This window comes from Podarcis vaucheri (assembly GCF_965113315.1).
Source record: "Podarcis vaucheri genome assembly, chromosome: Z".
Classification (NCBI taxonomy): Eukaryota; Metazoa; Chordata; class Lepidosauria; order Squamata; family Lacertidae; genus Podarcis; species Podarcis vaucheri.
The window spans coordinates 3,228,001-3,244,377 of NC_138758.1; the positions used below are offsets into that span (position 1 = coordinate 3,228,001).

Genomic DNA, 16,377 nt, shown 5'->3' on the forward strand with positions numbered 1-16,377 from the left:
CATCATTATGTTGTTGCTGGAACTCTTTTTTCCCTTTAATCTCCCTCTCACCAAAATATGCATGCAAATAAACGCCGATTCATTTATAGAGCAACATCAAATTAAACAGCTTGGATAATGACTTAACACCGATTATCACCGCCCCAAATAATATCCACTTAGACACACCACTTTGGAATCAAAGGCACAACGCCTGTTGTAACATTCTTGTGTTTTTTTAACATTAGAGAATCCCTTTAGAAACCAGGATGGGTGTATATTTCTCTCTCTCTCTCCCCCCTCCCCAAAATGGCCAATCTTCAGTGGGACACTTTGGTAGGTGGACAGAGTCACCCACCAATCAATCTCCAGGCATCCCAAGCAGGAAAAGACAAAGCCTAAGCCTACAAAGGAATCAGAAGTGTGCCAAAGAGTCAGGACATGCTTGGAAATGACCAGGAGCTCAGATCCCTCCCCACAGCAGTGCAACGGGGCAATGGGCCAGATTCCAATTGCACCAAAGGAAAAGCCATGGCTGCAAAAGGATGTTCCTATTTACACCCATGGATTCAATTTGGTGGTGCGCTCAGTTGCAGCTATACTTGTCCTGCACTTAATGTCAGGTGATGTCAGGTGATGGACAGGCAGAAGGAGAGGCCTGGTGGGCCTAACTAGGCTCCAGGGACAGTGGTTCTTCACCATCACTGCTCTATTTTCAGGCATCCATGCCATACAAATCACTGCAAAAACATTCTTCTCATCCTCCTCCTGCTTGTTAGTTTGAACACTGCTCCTGAAGATGGTTAGGTGTCTATTTGTTGAAACAAATGAATCCCACAACAATATGTTGCTGTGCATCCTTTTTCACCGCCTAGCAGGATCACTCCTGTTTTGGTTTCCTGTTGTTGTTGTTGTTGTTGTTGTTGTTGTTGTTGTTGTTGTTGTTAATATTAATATACTGCCCTTCACCATAAGATCTCAGGGTGGTTCACAAGATAAAAGCACAAATAACACGAAGGTTGCAGGTTCGATCTCTGTAAGGGACAGCTGCATATCCCTGCATTACATTAGCATGTAGCTAATGTAAACACAACATTAGCCACAGTCTAGATCTATCCTGTATTTATCCTGTTGCTTCTGGGTTTGGAGACATTATTTCCACAAACTAGTTACGATCTGGACTGAGGAAAAGGACAACAGTGGGGTCACTCAGAGGAGAAGATGGTGAAATGCAAACAGGGGACACAGAAAGGGCTGAACTCCTCAATGCCTTCTTTGCCTCAGTCTTCTCGGATAAAGAAAACAATGCCCAACCTGAAGAATTTGGAGCAAATGATTCAGCAAAGAAAACACAACCCAGAATAACTAAGGAGATAGTACAAGAATACTTGGCTAGTTTAGATGTATTCAAGTCTCCAGGGCCAGATGAACTGCATCCAAGAGTATTAAAGGAACTGGCAGATGTGATCTCAGAACCACTGGCAGTCATTTTGAGAATTCCTGGAGAACAGGCGAAGTCCCGGCAGGCTGGAGGAGGGCAAATGTTGTCCCTATTTTCAAAAAGGGCAAAAGAGAGGACCCAAATAATTACCGCCCAGCCAGTCTGACATCAATACCAGGGAAGATTCTGGAGCAGATCATTAAGCAAACAGTCTGTGAGCACCTAGAAAGGAATGCTGTGATCACCAATAGTCAGCATGGATATCTGAAAAATAAGTCATGTCAGACTAACCTGGTCTCGTTTTTTGACAGAATTACAAGCCTGGTAGATGAAGGGAACACAGTGGATGTAGCCTACCTTGATTTCAGCAAGGCATTCGACAAGGTGCCCCATGATATTCTTGTAAAGAAGCTGCTAAAATGCGGTCTTGACTATGCTACCACTCAGTGGATTTGTAACTGGCTGACTGACCAAACCCAATGGTTCCTCTTCATCCTGGAGAAGAGTGACTAGTGGGGTGCCACAGGGTTCTGTCTTGGGCCCGGTCTTATTCAACATCTTTATCAACGACTTGGATGACGGACTCAAGGGCATCCTGATCAAATTTGCAGATGACACCAAACTGGGAGGGGTGGCTAACACCCCAGAGGACAGGATCACACTTCAAAACGACCTTGACGGATTAGAGAACTGGGCCAAAACAAACAAGATGTATTTTAACAGGGAGAAATGTAAAGTATTGCACTTGGGCAAAAAAAATGAGAGGCACCAATACAAGATGGGTGACACCTGGCTTGAGAGCAGTACATGTGAAAAGGATCTAGGAGTCTTGGTTGACCACAAACTTGACATGAGCCAACAGTGTGATGCGGCAGCTAAAAAAGCCAATGCAATTCTGGGCTGCATCAATAGGAGTATAGTATCTAGATCAAGGGAAGTAATAGTGCCACTGTATTCTGCTCTGGTCAGACCTCACCTGGAGTACTGTGTCCAGTTCTGGGCACCACAGTTCAAGAAGGACACTGACAAACTGGAACGTGTCCAGAAGAGGGCAACCAAAATGGTCAAAGGCCTGGAAACAATGCCTTATGAGGAACGGCTAAGGGAGCTGGGCATGTTTAGCCTGGAGAAGAGGAGGTTAAGGGGTGATATGATAGCCATGTTCAAATATATAAAAGGATGTCACATAGAGGAGGGAGAAAGGTTGTTTGCTGCTGCTCCAGAGAAGCGGACACGGAGCCGTGGATCCAAACTACAAGAAAGAAGATTCCACCTAAACATTAGGAAGAACTTCCTGACAGTAAGAGCTGTTCGACAGTGGAATTTGCTGCCAAGGAGTGTGGTGGAGTCTCCTTTTTTGGAGGTCTTTAAGCAGAGGCTTGACAACCATATGTCCGGAGTGCTCTGATGGTGTTTCCTGCTTGGCGGGGGGTTGGACTCGATGGCCCTTGTGGTCTCTTCCAACTCTATGATTCTATGATTCTATTCTATGATTCTAAGGGGTTGAATTGGACAATCCTCAGTGTCCCTTCCAACTCTATGATTACATTGGGGTGAAATACCACTATGTGCGTGAGGTGATAAAAGATGGACTCGTTGATTTTGCATACTGTCAAGCCAAAGAAAAGACAGCCAATATTCTGACCAAGCCACTACCAAGAGACAGTTTTGAGAATCTTTGAGTCAAGATGGCACTCTGGGTGGTTCATTACTTGTGCATGCAATTGTTATATTTTCCAGAGAAGGGTTTTCTTCAATAACCAGCTTCATACAACCAACATGCTTAAGTCTATTAATGCATGAAGGGGTTAATAACATAAGGTAAGCTGCCCTGCCAGGCTTAGTGAGGTCACTTTCCCTTAACTTAGGAGGAAATGGGTAATCAAGCCTGTTGTTCTACCCTCAGTCTACCAGGGAAGCTCAATGCCATTTAGTTCCTATACTGTACCAATAATTTAATAAATTTCCCCAGTGCAACTAAGTCAAGTTTTACTGCCTGTGCAACTTTTCCTGAATGATGTATGCAAAGCACATGAATCTGACCTTTAGAGAGCTTGAAAGTAAACTATTTTTAACTTACCAAACGTGTGGTCTTTTTCTACCCTTTTTATATCTCTGTTTTTTACTTGAACCAGCATGAGTCACATCCACCCACTATTGTATGTAGTCCCACCCACCACTTGTAAGTGGACCCTGGAAGGCTATGTAAGAGGGGAGCGGGGGCCTCTGAGTTAAACAAGTTTTCCTGCCTCAAGCTTACAGGGTAATTGATCCAGGGACCCCATTTAAATTGTTCCAACAAGATTCCCCTGTTCCACTTCTTGTATATAAATATCATTTTATTCACACAAATGAATTTTATTAACTATTTTGATTGTGGGTTGGGTTGGGGATATAACAGTTTGGCAAAGGCCAGCCTTCTTCAATGGTTTGGATTTCCAGCTTCCACCAGCCCCAGCCAATTGTGTCCAGCACTGCAATCCAGCAGCCTCTGGATGGCACCAGGTTCAGAAAGGCTGGTGTACAGAGAGAGATTTGGTCACAGGTGATGGTTGTCCTCTAATCAGAAATGCTCAGCTGAGTCCAAATGTTCTCCACTGTCCAACTCAGGTCTGAAAGATGGAAGTATTTTAAATGGTCACAGTCTATGGGCAGAATTAAATACTGAAGTCTTGAGATTGGTTCCCCTCTGGATTCCATTAGGCTGTCTACAGTTACAATAAAAAGGAAATGATTGTTTTCCTATCAGGTATAGAGTAGACACTCAAGTCTTAGAGGAGCATCTGCTTGATGGCGCTCTCTGTATGGACCACTGGTCATCCTTTGGGATTATCCCTTTCATGGTTGCTCAGATTTTGCAGCCATTGCTTCCTTTTCCACCTGTCCTTCCGCTCTCCACTTAGCTTTCTTCTCTGCGTTTATCTTTAGCAGCGTGTCTTCTCTTTTGACAGCCTTCAAAAATAAGAAGATCTGGTTGGTAACATTCCCTACAGCAGAGATCCAGGGTAAAGATCACAAGGGCCCCACACAGCTGACTGTTTCTTGAGCAGCCCCCAAGTGCAGGCATCACTTGTCAGTGTTTGAAAAAGAAAATTTTCTTAAGGACTTTGGGAGAAATATAGAGAACTCAATTTCAAATTAGAAACATGAGAAACTTGGGCAGATCCACACCATATATTAAAAACATGTCCAATGCTTGTTGAAAGCCTATGACTTCTTTCCAACTGGAACTGTAGTTTAGCCTTTACAGAGCTACAATTCACAGGATCCTTAACAAACTGCTGTTCCCACAAATCTTTGTGGTAAGTCATGTGATGAGCTAGCTCTACTCCAAGTAGGTGTGGCTCTACTCCAAGAGAAATCAAAATGGACAGATCTGTCCATCTCTGGCGGTAGCCCTATACAGGTGTGATCCCTCGCAGGGAAGCCGCTCTCAAGTAGACACAAACAGCAAGGCATGTAGAAGCACTGGTGGAGGAAGAGGGGGCGGCGGGTGGAGCGCACCACCCCCAGCAGTATGATCCCGGTGGGGTTCCATTGTGGTTGCCCCCCCATGCTGGGTGCCACAACCCCAGGCCGTGCACCACACCCCTGTGGGCGGTGCACCATGCCCCTGGACAGAGCACCAGCCATGCCACGCCTGCTCTTCGCCCCCCCCCAGTGCCAGAGCATGAAGCTCCACCACTGTGTAGAAGCGAGAATCTTCACAAATGTATGTGAACCCCTCTCTCTGTGTATGTGTTTAAAGCATGTTGGGTTGTATTTCTTGGTCTGAGAAACAAATGAAGTCAATTCCTTTACCATTTTACCAGAGATGATCATGGCCACGCATCCTAGCAGAGTCAATGCAATCATGATGTAGCAGATTCGGATCCTCAGCTGGCTCTGAGCAGCCTTGAGGACTTCAACTCTGGAAAACCAGAAAACAATGGCATTGTAGTGTCATTGACTACTCTAGGCTCCAGGTGGAACCTCCTGGTTGTTTAGGGACTCCATCAGCTCCAACCAACATGGCCAACGGTCAGGGATGGTAGGACCTGGAGCTCATCATGTCTGGTGAAGGGTGAGAGCCACCCGTGATCTAAAGTATATCCTCTCTTCAATTAGCACAACACAACACAACACCCTAGATACTATGCCACCAAGTACAAAGTACCACATGTTGTCACGTATCAATTTTCGGGCAACAAGTTTTGAAATCAGGCCCCCAAAACTGCATTCCCCTCCCCCTCCCCTCTTCTGGCACAGCTGCAGGTATATATGATTCTAGGATATTGGAGCTACCACAATAGTTAATTGATCTCTGGTTTTATTTTTTTTCTGTGCTTTTTGCAATATGATCTCATGTTTTCTTGGTGTAAAGCACTGTTTTTTATGAATAGCAATATACATTTTTATTACTATAAATAAATATATGAATAATCTTTTGGAAGGAGGCAACAGCAAATTTATTTTGGCTTTCCCCCACTCTCCAACATTTGTGTGTGACTATCAAGTACCATACAGATGAACCATGATAAAAATGCTGCAGAGATCCTCTGTGTACCTTGTCATGGAAGCAGCTGAGTGCTACAGTAATTTGCTTTGCAAAATTTCTCTCAAAAGCAAGTGGAAGCGGTTATGGATAAACGAATCTTCCAACTTGGTTTGGTTTATTTTTGGACGGAGACAATGATCGACGCCCACACACTGAACTTCCTGTATAACACACAGCCCCGGTGAAGCTCTTCCAGAGAAAGTACACACTTGCCATTAAATGTATTTTGGGTGACAAGGGAATTAATGGCTGCGCAGGCGTTATTATGAAGAGCAAGCAAGTGAGAGAGAGAGGAGTCGGGATTTAGTTCTCTCTGCTTGGAGACAGGAAGTTGCTTCTGAGACAGCAGATGGGTGGAATGATGCAACAAAATGTGACAGGGTCTTAACTCTCATTTCGCTGGTCTTGCTGCCACCCCTTGTTTCACAAATCTGGCAGGATGCCTCTGAATCCGAGGAGCTGGGGATCCCAAGTGGGGAGGATGCTGCAGGTGCCCTCAGGAGTTGCTTGCAGGCTTCTCAGTGGGGCACCTGAGAAAACTGTGTGCAGTGTCCTTTTACTGTTGAATGAGCACTTTTAGTTAACGATGTTTCTTTTTTTAAAAAAATTCTGATGTATTCTAAATTTGGCATGGTATGGTTATTTTTTTTGGGGGGGGGGGGAGTTAGCAGCTTAATAATCATGCTAGGGTCATATAAAGAAGCCATGAAGGCTGCACTTGACCCCTGGGCCCTTTCCTTTTAAGGATATTGTAATAAATAACTAGCGAACCCCTGTGGCTACTTACGACAAGAGGTGTGGGACGTCTTCTTCTTTTTTAAACCGTCCCAACCACAGCAGTACCTTTTTGTCAAGCTTGGTTGGTCTTCTTTCATTTCTGAATGCTCTGTGACCTTAAAAATATAACCAAAGTTCAGCAGCTGTTGGTTCCAACTGCATCCAGAACAGGATCCTTGACCCCCCGCCCCCCACTACTGAATCAGTGGATAGGATTGACCACTCTAAATAATTGCCTTGTAGGATGGGATTTGTGGATCATCCCTTTCCAGCAGGCAAGTGATGGAAAAGCCACAAGTACTTTTCAAGGTGAGATGATGTTTTCTTCCCTTAAACTTTGGTTAAAGGGCAAAAGGGTGTGGGGAGGTTCCCCCCTCCTTTCCCTCCACCCATTTTTTTTTAAAACACACACAGCCCAGATGGAAATGGCAAATGTCTCGTCTCCCTTTAGTAATTCTCTTCACTGAAATCAATAAAGCACACAGCTCCCAGAACAAGCTATGCAATGAAAAGAGTCTTTAAATGATTTATAGTTTGTGGGAAGAAAGTACCCAGAATAAATTGCTAAGCCGGGAAGTTATAACAATGCTGCTGCAGCCCAACTGGGTACATACTTCAAGAAATAGATTATTTAAAAGAAGATTTTAAATTTCATTTAAAAACACCTTTCTTCATTTATACCCGTCTACCTTCTGCAAGGAAATAGAAAGACTTTTACAAGAGAAAGAGAAAAATCATATGCATGCCTCTCAAGTCTTCCATTATTCAGAAGTGAGCTGTTGTTTTTTTTGCTTTGATTTTCTAATAACTAAAACAGGGGGGACCAAGCTGGGTAACAGATCAGGAGTGGAATTACATGCAGTTCAAATTCCCTGCTTCAACTCTGAAGATTGTTTGGTGACCTTGGACCAACCACCATCTTATTTCTTTCTTTCATTTATTAGGCACCCAGTAACAGCAGATTTTGAAAAAAAGGTTGCACACGAGGGAATCTGGCCCTTAGGTGAAAAAACCTCCCTACCTCCGGCTTACTGTTTTCCTAATATTTTCATTTATTTGAACTATTTCGATATCACATAACTCCAATAGTCCAGACCCTCCAAGTGTCCCTATTTTCCAGGGACATCCATGATTTAGAGACGCCATCCCAGTTTCTGATTAGATCCCAGAATCTCCCACTTTTTCTTAGGATGTCCCTGTTTTCACTAGATAAATATTGGAGGGTACAGAGTTATCCAACCCCCAAGCCTTCTGAAGGCAATCTTGTATAGGGAATGTTTTTAAATGTTGTATTATGTTTTTATTTATGTTGAAAGCTGCCCAGAGTGGCTTGGGCAACCCAGTCATATGTGTGGGGTATAAACAGTAAAACTATCATTATGGAATGGGGAGTCCCTATTTTCTTCAGAGAAATATCAGAGGGTATGATAGTCTCCAAGCAGTTTGGAAAGGTACAATACCAAAAATAAATAAAAGCCGGTTAAAACTATAAAATCAAACCTCAGTTAAACAAATGCTAGCTGGAATGACAAAATAAAATAAAATAAAATAAAATAAAATCTTCAGTAGATGCTGGTTGTTCAACAGGTAGAGAGCCTGCCTGGACTTAACTGGGAGGGGCTTGTACTAATTTGGGCACGTAATACTGAACACAGGGCTTCTGATTGATAAAAGCTGTGCTCTAAACCATGGGGGACCATTCACAGTGACTCCCCCAAGGATCCCAGTGATTTGGCAGGGAATAGACAGGATTAGGTGGTCCCTTGGACCCAAGTTGCTATGGGCCTGATAAAGTAATGCAAGAACCCTGAACCTGGCCTGGAAGCATGGCATCAGCCAGCACAAGCTTTTGAGCACTGGAATTGTGTGATGTCGATTGTCTGTTCCCATCAATGGCCTCGCTGCAGCATATTGTAGCAGCTGGAGTTTCTGGACAAGGGAAGGATGGTTGGATGCGTGCACACACACACTGCAGTAATTGAGACTTGAGGTTAACATTGTATGGCTTATGGTGGGCAGACTATCCCTTTACAAGAACGGTTGCCTGCTGTGCCCTCCCCCGTGTATATTCCACTTGTTCCATTACTTTTCACACGCACACAAATTCTAAACAGCTTTAGAACTGCTCTTACCAACCTGAAAAAGTTCTAGGAGATGCCAGCCTACTCTTCACTGAGCCCTCCGTTTCGGGCAAAGGGGTTGTCCTCGCCAGTGTCATTCCGGTGCCATGGCTCCTACAGAAAGCACCTGTTTTCCACAGTGTGGCTAGAGGCCTGTGTCCAAACAACCTTGCAAACATGCTGGCAGCCTCAGTGCTCCCTTTGGAGTTCTGGCTAGGTAGGCAACACAGGAGCAATTGAGTCTGTTGACTGAAGCAAGGCAGTATGGAACAGGCCGCTCCCTCCTGAGGTGATTCAGAGGCAAGTTCAGCCTTGGAGGTTTTCTTTCTGGGTTAAAGCTGATGATCATTATATTATCATGAACCTTCTCCCAGTTAGATCTCCAGAGTAACAGTGACAACATCAATCAAATCTGCTTCCTTTGGCTGTGTACACACCATATATTTAAAGCAACCCCGACCTTCCAAAAAAGAAGCCAGGGAATTGTAATTAACCCCTCATAGCACTGGATTTAGGGTGGTGCAGGCAGCTCCGCCATACAGGACACTGAACCAAGAGGGTGCAAAATTGAGAAGATCCATTTGGGGGTGCTAAATTTTGATCTCACACAGTGCACCATACAGTACTACAAAAGATTACCAAAGACCACACCTGCCCTCACAGATATACAATTCCTAGCACCCTTAACAAATTACAGGATTCTTGGTGAGTGTGCTTTTAGAAGTACTGTAAATGTATGGTGTGCGTTCAACCTCTCCCTTTTGCCACAGGCCATGCATCCCGAAGGAGTCTGGCATGGGAAGAACAGCTTAGGAAGCAACCTTGCAACGTTCATATAAGTCACCTTCCTTCTCCAGGGCAGAACTCCCATAAACATCCAAATGTAATAGTGCCACAAAACTTAGTTGTGGGTGGTGATGGTTGGCCAGCACATGTGAAGCTATCAGGACACTTCTCCCCTCAATCTCTGGAGAAGTTCTGCAAATTTTTTTAGAAAGTGGTTTTGGTGTTGGGGAATAAAAGGAAGGATGAAATGTACATAGAATTGCAGAGTTGGAAGGGACCATGAGGGTCTTCTAGACCAGTCCTCTGTAGTGCAGGAATCTTTTTTGCCCAACATGGGGTTTGAACCCATGAGATTGAGAATCATATGTTCTGCCAACTGAGCTAGCTCATCAAAAATTCATTTCTAGAAGGCAGAGGGTTTGTATGAAGTAGGGTGGGTTCTCCCACACTGCAGGTCTCCAAGCAGACAGCCATCTCTTGAAGGTGCACTTGTTCAGGATTCCCTGCACCAAGGGTCCTTCAAGTCTGACTCTATAGTCCTGTGTTGGAGTGGGCTAACCCAGCGTTTGACTCCATGCAAGGATGGGAAAGTGGGAAGGAGCCTGGCACACTAGGAACAGAGGAACTTGGCTTCTACTGAGTCAGGCTAGCTCAGTATTGCAGTGTCCGGCAGTGGCTTTCAAGGGGTTGAGGAGGAGTCATTGCCAGCACTATGTGGAGATGCTAGGGCTTGACCCTGTGACTTTGTTCATGCATGTAGCATACCCTCCAACATATGGGTGATCCAAATGGGATTTTTGGTCTGGTGCTCTGGTCCAAGCCAGTTGACTCATGTCAGAGTGCCAGACCAAAGAATGGGATATTCTGGGATCCAAGCAGAAGCCAGGTATGGCTTCCATAATTCCAGGATGTCTTGCTTAAATCAGGATGGTACAGTGGTATCACATGGAGGGGACTACACCCTGTGACTTCTCTTTAAATATTGATGCCTGCTCTTCATGCCCCCAGTGACTCCCATTTCTCGTTGCTACACATCTTGCTAGAAAAGCCAACAGGTGGCATTCAGTGTTAGCCATACTCAGAGCAGACTCATTGAAAAGAACTGTGATGACTTATTTAGGTCTGCTCAGTTCAGTTGGTCCATTCTGAGTGTGCGTTAGTTGGCGCCTGACCTACAATCTTCCACTTACATATTTAATATGTCAGCCCTGGCAATGAAAAAGGATGGTACTGGTGAGGGATTTGTCACAGAAGGCTCCTAGCCCAGTGAACTTTGGTTGAATATGAGTGTGATTCACCTTTGTGGCTATAAAAAAGAAACAGCAATGTTTCTATTTTTTAGAGGGTGGAGGACATTTGCAGGAAGCCAGATGATCCCCAGGGAAGTTGCAGCAGGAACAAAGCCCCCCCCCCCGCCTTTAGTGAAGAGCCCCAGATCTGCTTACCCCACCCAAACCTTTTAAAACAGGCATGACCAAACTTGGCCCTCCAGCTGTTTGGGGACTACAATTCTCATCATCCCTGAACACTGGGACCGAGGTGTGCCACCCACTTGCCTGCCATTTTGTCACCCCCCTCAGTCATGACACCCGGGTGGACCGCACCCACCACATGCCTCTGCCCTTCCCAGGTTGGAGACCCCCATCCTCCCCTCACTTCCCTCTTCCGTATGCACAGAAACTGCCTTCTTGGCCTTTGGACCTATGACTGGTCTCATCTGCTCAATCTGCCAGAGTCTGTCTTCACACGCAGGGCACAGGCAAGTCCCTAACTCACCTGATTCACTGAGAATCTGTTGAAGATGTGGAGACTTTTGGAAAGATCCTGTGAAAATGTGGGAGACTTTGTGAAGGGCTTGTCTGAGGGATATTGGACTTTGTCTGTCCCAGCAAGAACCTTATAAGCTAGAGGCCAAGCTAGACTCAGAGAGTGAAGACTTCTTGCAGCTACTGTAAATAGTGTTTTTATATAGTGTGTGTGTTCGTGTTTGCTGTGTAAAAGCTGTATCTGCCATACTGTTGTTTCCTGTGGTGAGCCCAAATGCTTGACTGAACTTCTGTGGCACATACTCAACACAAAACACCCCACCCCCATGCAAGTTTTGTGCTGAATGCCCCCCTTTTGAACACCCTAAAAATCTCAGTGACTTTCCAGTTTAGCAGAAGCCAGCCTTCCTCGCTTAATTAATATGAACTGCTTGTTTGGAATCAAACTAATTGAGCATTTTGACGTGAAAGGTTAGTCTTGTAGATATCCTTTAGACTGCATTTAATCAAAGTCAAAGCAAACATGATTCAAAGGGGCTGAGGTACTTAGACAAATATGATCCACATGAGAAATTACAATAAAGTTGATGCAAAACTCCCAGCAAACTTGAGTAGGTAGAAAATAAGGCAGGCTATAAAAGACAAAAGGGCCCTCTTATGCCTATGGAGTGTAAAGGTTTGGGTAATGGCAAGAACACACCCTTTGCATGTAAAAGTCCCAGGACCAAGCCCTGAGATCTCCAGGTAAGGCTTGGAAATACTCCCATAGAAGAACCTGGAGGGTTGTTGCCAGTCAGTGTAGCAAATGCTGAATTAGATGGAATAATAGCCTTCTATAAATCTATTTCTTATTTTTTCTTGTTTTATCTCAAAATGCAATCTGTAGACTGGAAGGTAATTTCAGATCACAGCTTCCAATGTGATGAGGTGAAAAACCTGTGAAGTTTAGTAGGTAGTTTCTATAAGTAGCGGTCATGAGGCCCCCACTCTCCTCATGGATACAATACCCAGAGTTCCCTTGGAAGAGGGGTGGAATGTTAAACCAAGGGTGGATCTACACGCAGGAAAAAACCACAGTATAAATAATACAGAAATTAAATCGTTATAACAAAAGAAAAAAAAATGCTATGGGAAATCTCAAGGAATTTTTTTTGCTCTCCATCGCCATCTGGTGTTGCATGTTTATAATGTATTCAAAGCACTGTTTTTTGACTGATGTAGGTGAGTTCCAGGTCCTTAGTATGTGGGCTGAGAATTGCAGCCTTCGGGGCACCAGTCTGAGCTCTGTCCTCTATGAACATCTCCATCTAAAGTCACTATGCTAGGTTCCCCTCTCCCTACAGTAGCCTTTCACATGACCTCATACCTTCTAACATCCCAGTGAGACAAATCAATGGAGGCCATGTCCCTTCTCAGGCCCCACCCCTTCTCTGTTCTCAACTCCCTCCCTCCCTTGGGGCTCACCAAATTCCCACTTGCACCATCCTGCTGGTGGGCCCATATGCACTTTTGCCCACCACCACTCCTTCAAGAGCCACTGCGACTTGGCTTTCCAGACAGCATACTTCTGGAAGCCGGTGCCACTTTTGGAGGGAGGAAGAGGAGTGTGTGACGCTTGGGCACAAGGTGAGAGAGCATCTTTTGGTCTCATCTTTTGGTCCCATGCTCTGGTGAGAGTCAACTGACTCGTACCAGAATGTGGAACCCAAGAGCACGCATCTTTTGGTCCTGTATTCTGGCACGGCCAGAGCACAGGAGCCACAACAGGACATCTGGGAATGTGATCAGAAGCCAGGGTGGCTTCTGTAAATCTGAGATGTCCTTTTAAAAATGGGACAGTTGCACAGTATGTGAGCTGCCAGGCCTGAGAGCTCTTAAGCCTTTCTGGGCAGTAGGCTAGATTAAATGTTCCATACCCAGGTTTCCTAAACAGGGGGTTGGACTCGATGGCCCTTGTGGTCTCTTCCAACTCTATGATTCTATGATTCTATGTGAGAAGAAATCATAGAATCATAGAATCATAGAGTTGGAAGAGACCACAAGGGCCATCGAGTCCAACCCCCTGCCAAGCAGGAAACGATCCCCTCACTTCAACGGGACCTGGTAACACCCACTTTAGCTAATATGTTAATTTCCCACCAGTGACATTTTTCCTCATTTGTTATACTTTGTGGTTTTTATTTGAATGCCTGAAACTGTGGTTAATGCTGATGTTTAATTACATCCCTAGGACCCGTCCCCATGACATCTGTGGGCCCCCACCCCTGCTTCTCAGGTTTTGGGAATCTCAAGGCATTTCGAAGTCTGGAATGTGCCTGACTGTGCTGCAGATGAAGCTCTGGAGAAAGTCTGCCTAGTTCCATTTTTGATGCTGTGCAGGAGGCAGTAAGACAGGCCTGGCCCAGTGCACTTTAGGGACTTGTGTTTGCCAAATTGATTTTTGTTCTTGTTTCTGAACAGTATTCAACGACATCTTTGATCTAAATGTATGATGTTTCTGCTGTCATTTGTATAATGTTTGATATGTGTTCGGAGGATTTTCTTTTCTTTCTGCCTGTGATTTTTTGTGTTCTTTTAGGGTGGTCTGGGAGCTTTCTGTTTTCCTGTGAACTGCCATGGGCAGCCTTTGCAATCATGTGCCCTCTATGTTTGGGGCTACAGCTAAATCACCTCCAGCCAGTTGTTGCCTCCAGCTTGTGGAGGGCACCAGGTTGGCCAAGGCTGGTTTCAAGTAAGCTCAGTTAGAATAGGAGGCTATATTAGTGGGATAGGCAACAAAATATTACACTGTAGTTTTAGGTTTTTTAATTTATTTTTCAAGCATCCATTCTAATGTGCTTGCATATTGGTTAGACTAAAGCTGTGCATGCACTGACTCATACTGCTGGCATGTTGACTCCTGATTATGTGAGGCTCTGGGATTCCCACTTATGTGGAAGCCTATAAGACACTGACTTGCACTGATTTAGGCCAACAGCATTGTAGATCAGTATTGTCTACACTGTCTGGCAGGTGCTGTCTCTGGTTTCAGTTAGGCATTTCTCCTAGCCCTACCCAGAGAAGCGAGATTGACCCTGGGACCTCCTTCTACATGCAAAGCAGATGCTCTACCTGCTTCCCCAATATACATGCAGGCTTCCATGCTTAGATTTCATCTGTATAGGTTTCTGTACAGCAGGGCCCCACTTCCTAGAATAAGTGGGCAAGCCTTTGCATGGCGAATGCATGAAGGGAGCTGCTGTTATGCCCCATTACACCTGGGGGCAGCAGGACAGGGGCAAGCACTCAGCCCTTTCCTCCAGCAGCTAGCTCTTGCTGATTGTGGGTGTGTGGAGGGGGGGGGGAGCACACTCTATCAAAGAGGAGAGCCAGCTCCGCTCTGCTGTTCTGTAGCTTTAAAGGCAGTTTTTGCCCTAGCCTCTGCCTGTGCTGGACCACAGCATTTGGTGATGTAAGCAGGATGCTGAAGGTCAAGGAAGAGATATAATAATAATAATAATAATAATAATAATAATAATAATAATAATAATAATGATGTTTTTATTAGTTTTCCACTATTTCCCCAATAATAGCCAAATTATAACAATATCAATTATTTTCCAATTTATACAATTATTCAAATGCCAGAGACAGTTTTAAAAAGAAGGAACTTGACAGAGATGGATGGTGGTCAGGTTGAATCCTGACAAGACTTAAGTACTGTCTCTTGGGGGCGGCGGTGGGGGACTCCCTTGTCCTGAATGGGGTAACTGTGCCCCTGAAGCACCAGGGGCATAGCTCGGGGGTCATTTTGGACTCACAACTGTCCATGGAGCCGCAGGTCTAGGACAGCTGTCTACCAGCTCCATCTGGTATGCAGGCTTAGACCCTACCTGCCTGCCGACTGGCTTGCCAGAGTGGTACATGCCCTGGTTATCTCCCACTTGGACTACTGCCATGCGCTTCACATGGGGCTACCTTTGAAGGTGATTTGAAAACTACCACTAATCCAGAATGCAACAGCTAGACTGGTGACTGGGAGTGGCTGCCGGGACCATATAACACCAGTCCTAAAGGATCTTCACTGGCTCCCAGTACATTTCTGAGCACAATTCAAAGTGTTGGTGCTGACCTTTAAAGCCCTAAATGGCCTTGACCCTGTATATCTGAAGGAGCATCTCCACTCCTGTTAAGTTGTGAGTGAACATATCAGTTGGTCAGTCACCGGCAAGGAGGCCCAGGAGCGGCTTGTGGTTGGTGATGAGGTCAAAAGTCCTGCCGTAGAGGTATTCATGGAACCTCTTCACTCCAGCCACAAGTGCCAGAGCCTCCTTGTCAAGCTAGCTGTGATTCCATTCAGTCGGAGATAGTGTCCTGGAGACGTAGGTGAGCGGTGCTTCTCTTCCGTCTGGAAAATGGTGACTGAGGGCAGCGCCGATTCCAAAAGGTGAGGCATCGAAGGCAAGGACCAGTGGCCTGGCTTCACTGTACGGTATCAGCACACTGTCCTATGAAAGGAGAGCCTTGACTACGTTGATGTGGCCCCTTCTGGAACACTTCCGACAGGCGGCATCTCTGAATCGACACTTGGCACAGGAATGGTTGCCTCTGCAGCCGGCACATTCCAATTGGCCCTTGGACTTCTTTTTGAACTTCCCGTGCTCTCCTTTGTCTGGTGCACGTCATCGTCTTCACTGGAGGATGCCTTGTCACTGCTGGCCTCTTCGTGATGCACTGGAACTGGCTTCCTAGCAAGACATGGGCTGCTGGCCTTGCGGATCTCCTGGGCAGCTTCCGAGGCCACAGCCTCCTCAATGGCTTTCTGCAGTGTGAGGGCTGGCTTGGCGAGGAGACACCATTGCAGACGGATGTCCCAGACCCCGCAGACGATTTGATCCATCAGGGCATTGTCTAAGTCTTGGAACTCACAGTGCATTGCGGCCTGTCAGAGGGTGGCAGTGTAGTTGTTAATTGACTACAAGAAAGAAGATT

The 16,377-nt window shown here is 45.4% G+C and overlaps 1 protein-coding gene across 1 annotated transcript; it reads right to left on the reverse strand.

The window, feature by feature from the left end:
* Positions 1-3,802: 3,802 nt before the first annotated feature.
* LOC309523524 (protein FAM162A-like) lies at positions 3,803-9,258 on the reverse strand. Its single transcript, XM_082207369.1, has 4 exons — positions 8,871-9,258; positions 6,745-6,850; positions 5,222-5,330; positions 3,803-4,372 (listed from the first exon to the last, which is right to left on the reverse strand). Exons 1-4 carry the CDS (start codon positions 9,031-9,033, stop codon positions 4,259-4,261), a joined length of 492 nt encoding a protein of 163 aa, XP_082063495.1. The 5' UTR covers positions 9,034-9,258; the 3' UTR covers positions 3,803-4,258.
* Between the last annotated feature and the right edge of the window lie 7,119 nt (positions 9,259-16,377).

Excerpts from the sequence above, each read along its gene's own strand:
- LOC309523524 (XM_082207369.1), bottom strand. The coding sequence starts at position 9,033 with ATGTTTGCAAGGTTGTTTGGACACAGGCCTCTAGCCACACTGTGGAAA. Across the intron at positions 6,851-8,870 it reads ATCTCCTAGAACTTTTTCAG|GTCACAGAGCATTCAGAAAT; the intron begins GTTGGTAAGAGC and ends TATATTTTTAAG. Across the intron at positions 4,373-5,221 it reads TGATCATCTCTGGTAAAATG|GCTGTCAAAAGAGAAGACAC; the intron begins GTAAAGGAATTG and ends TTATTTTTGAAG.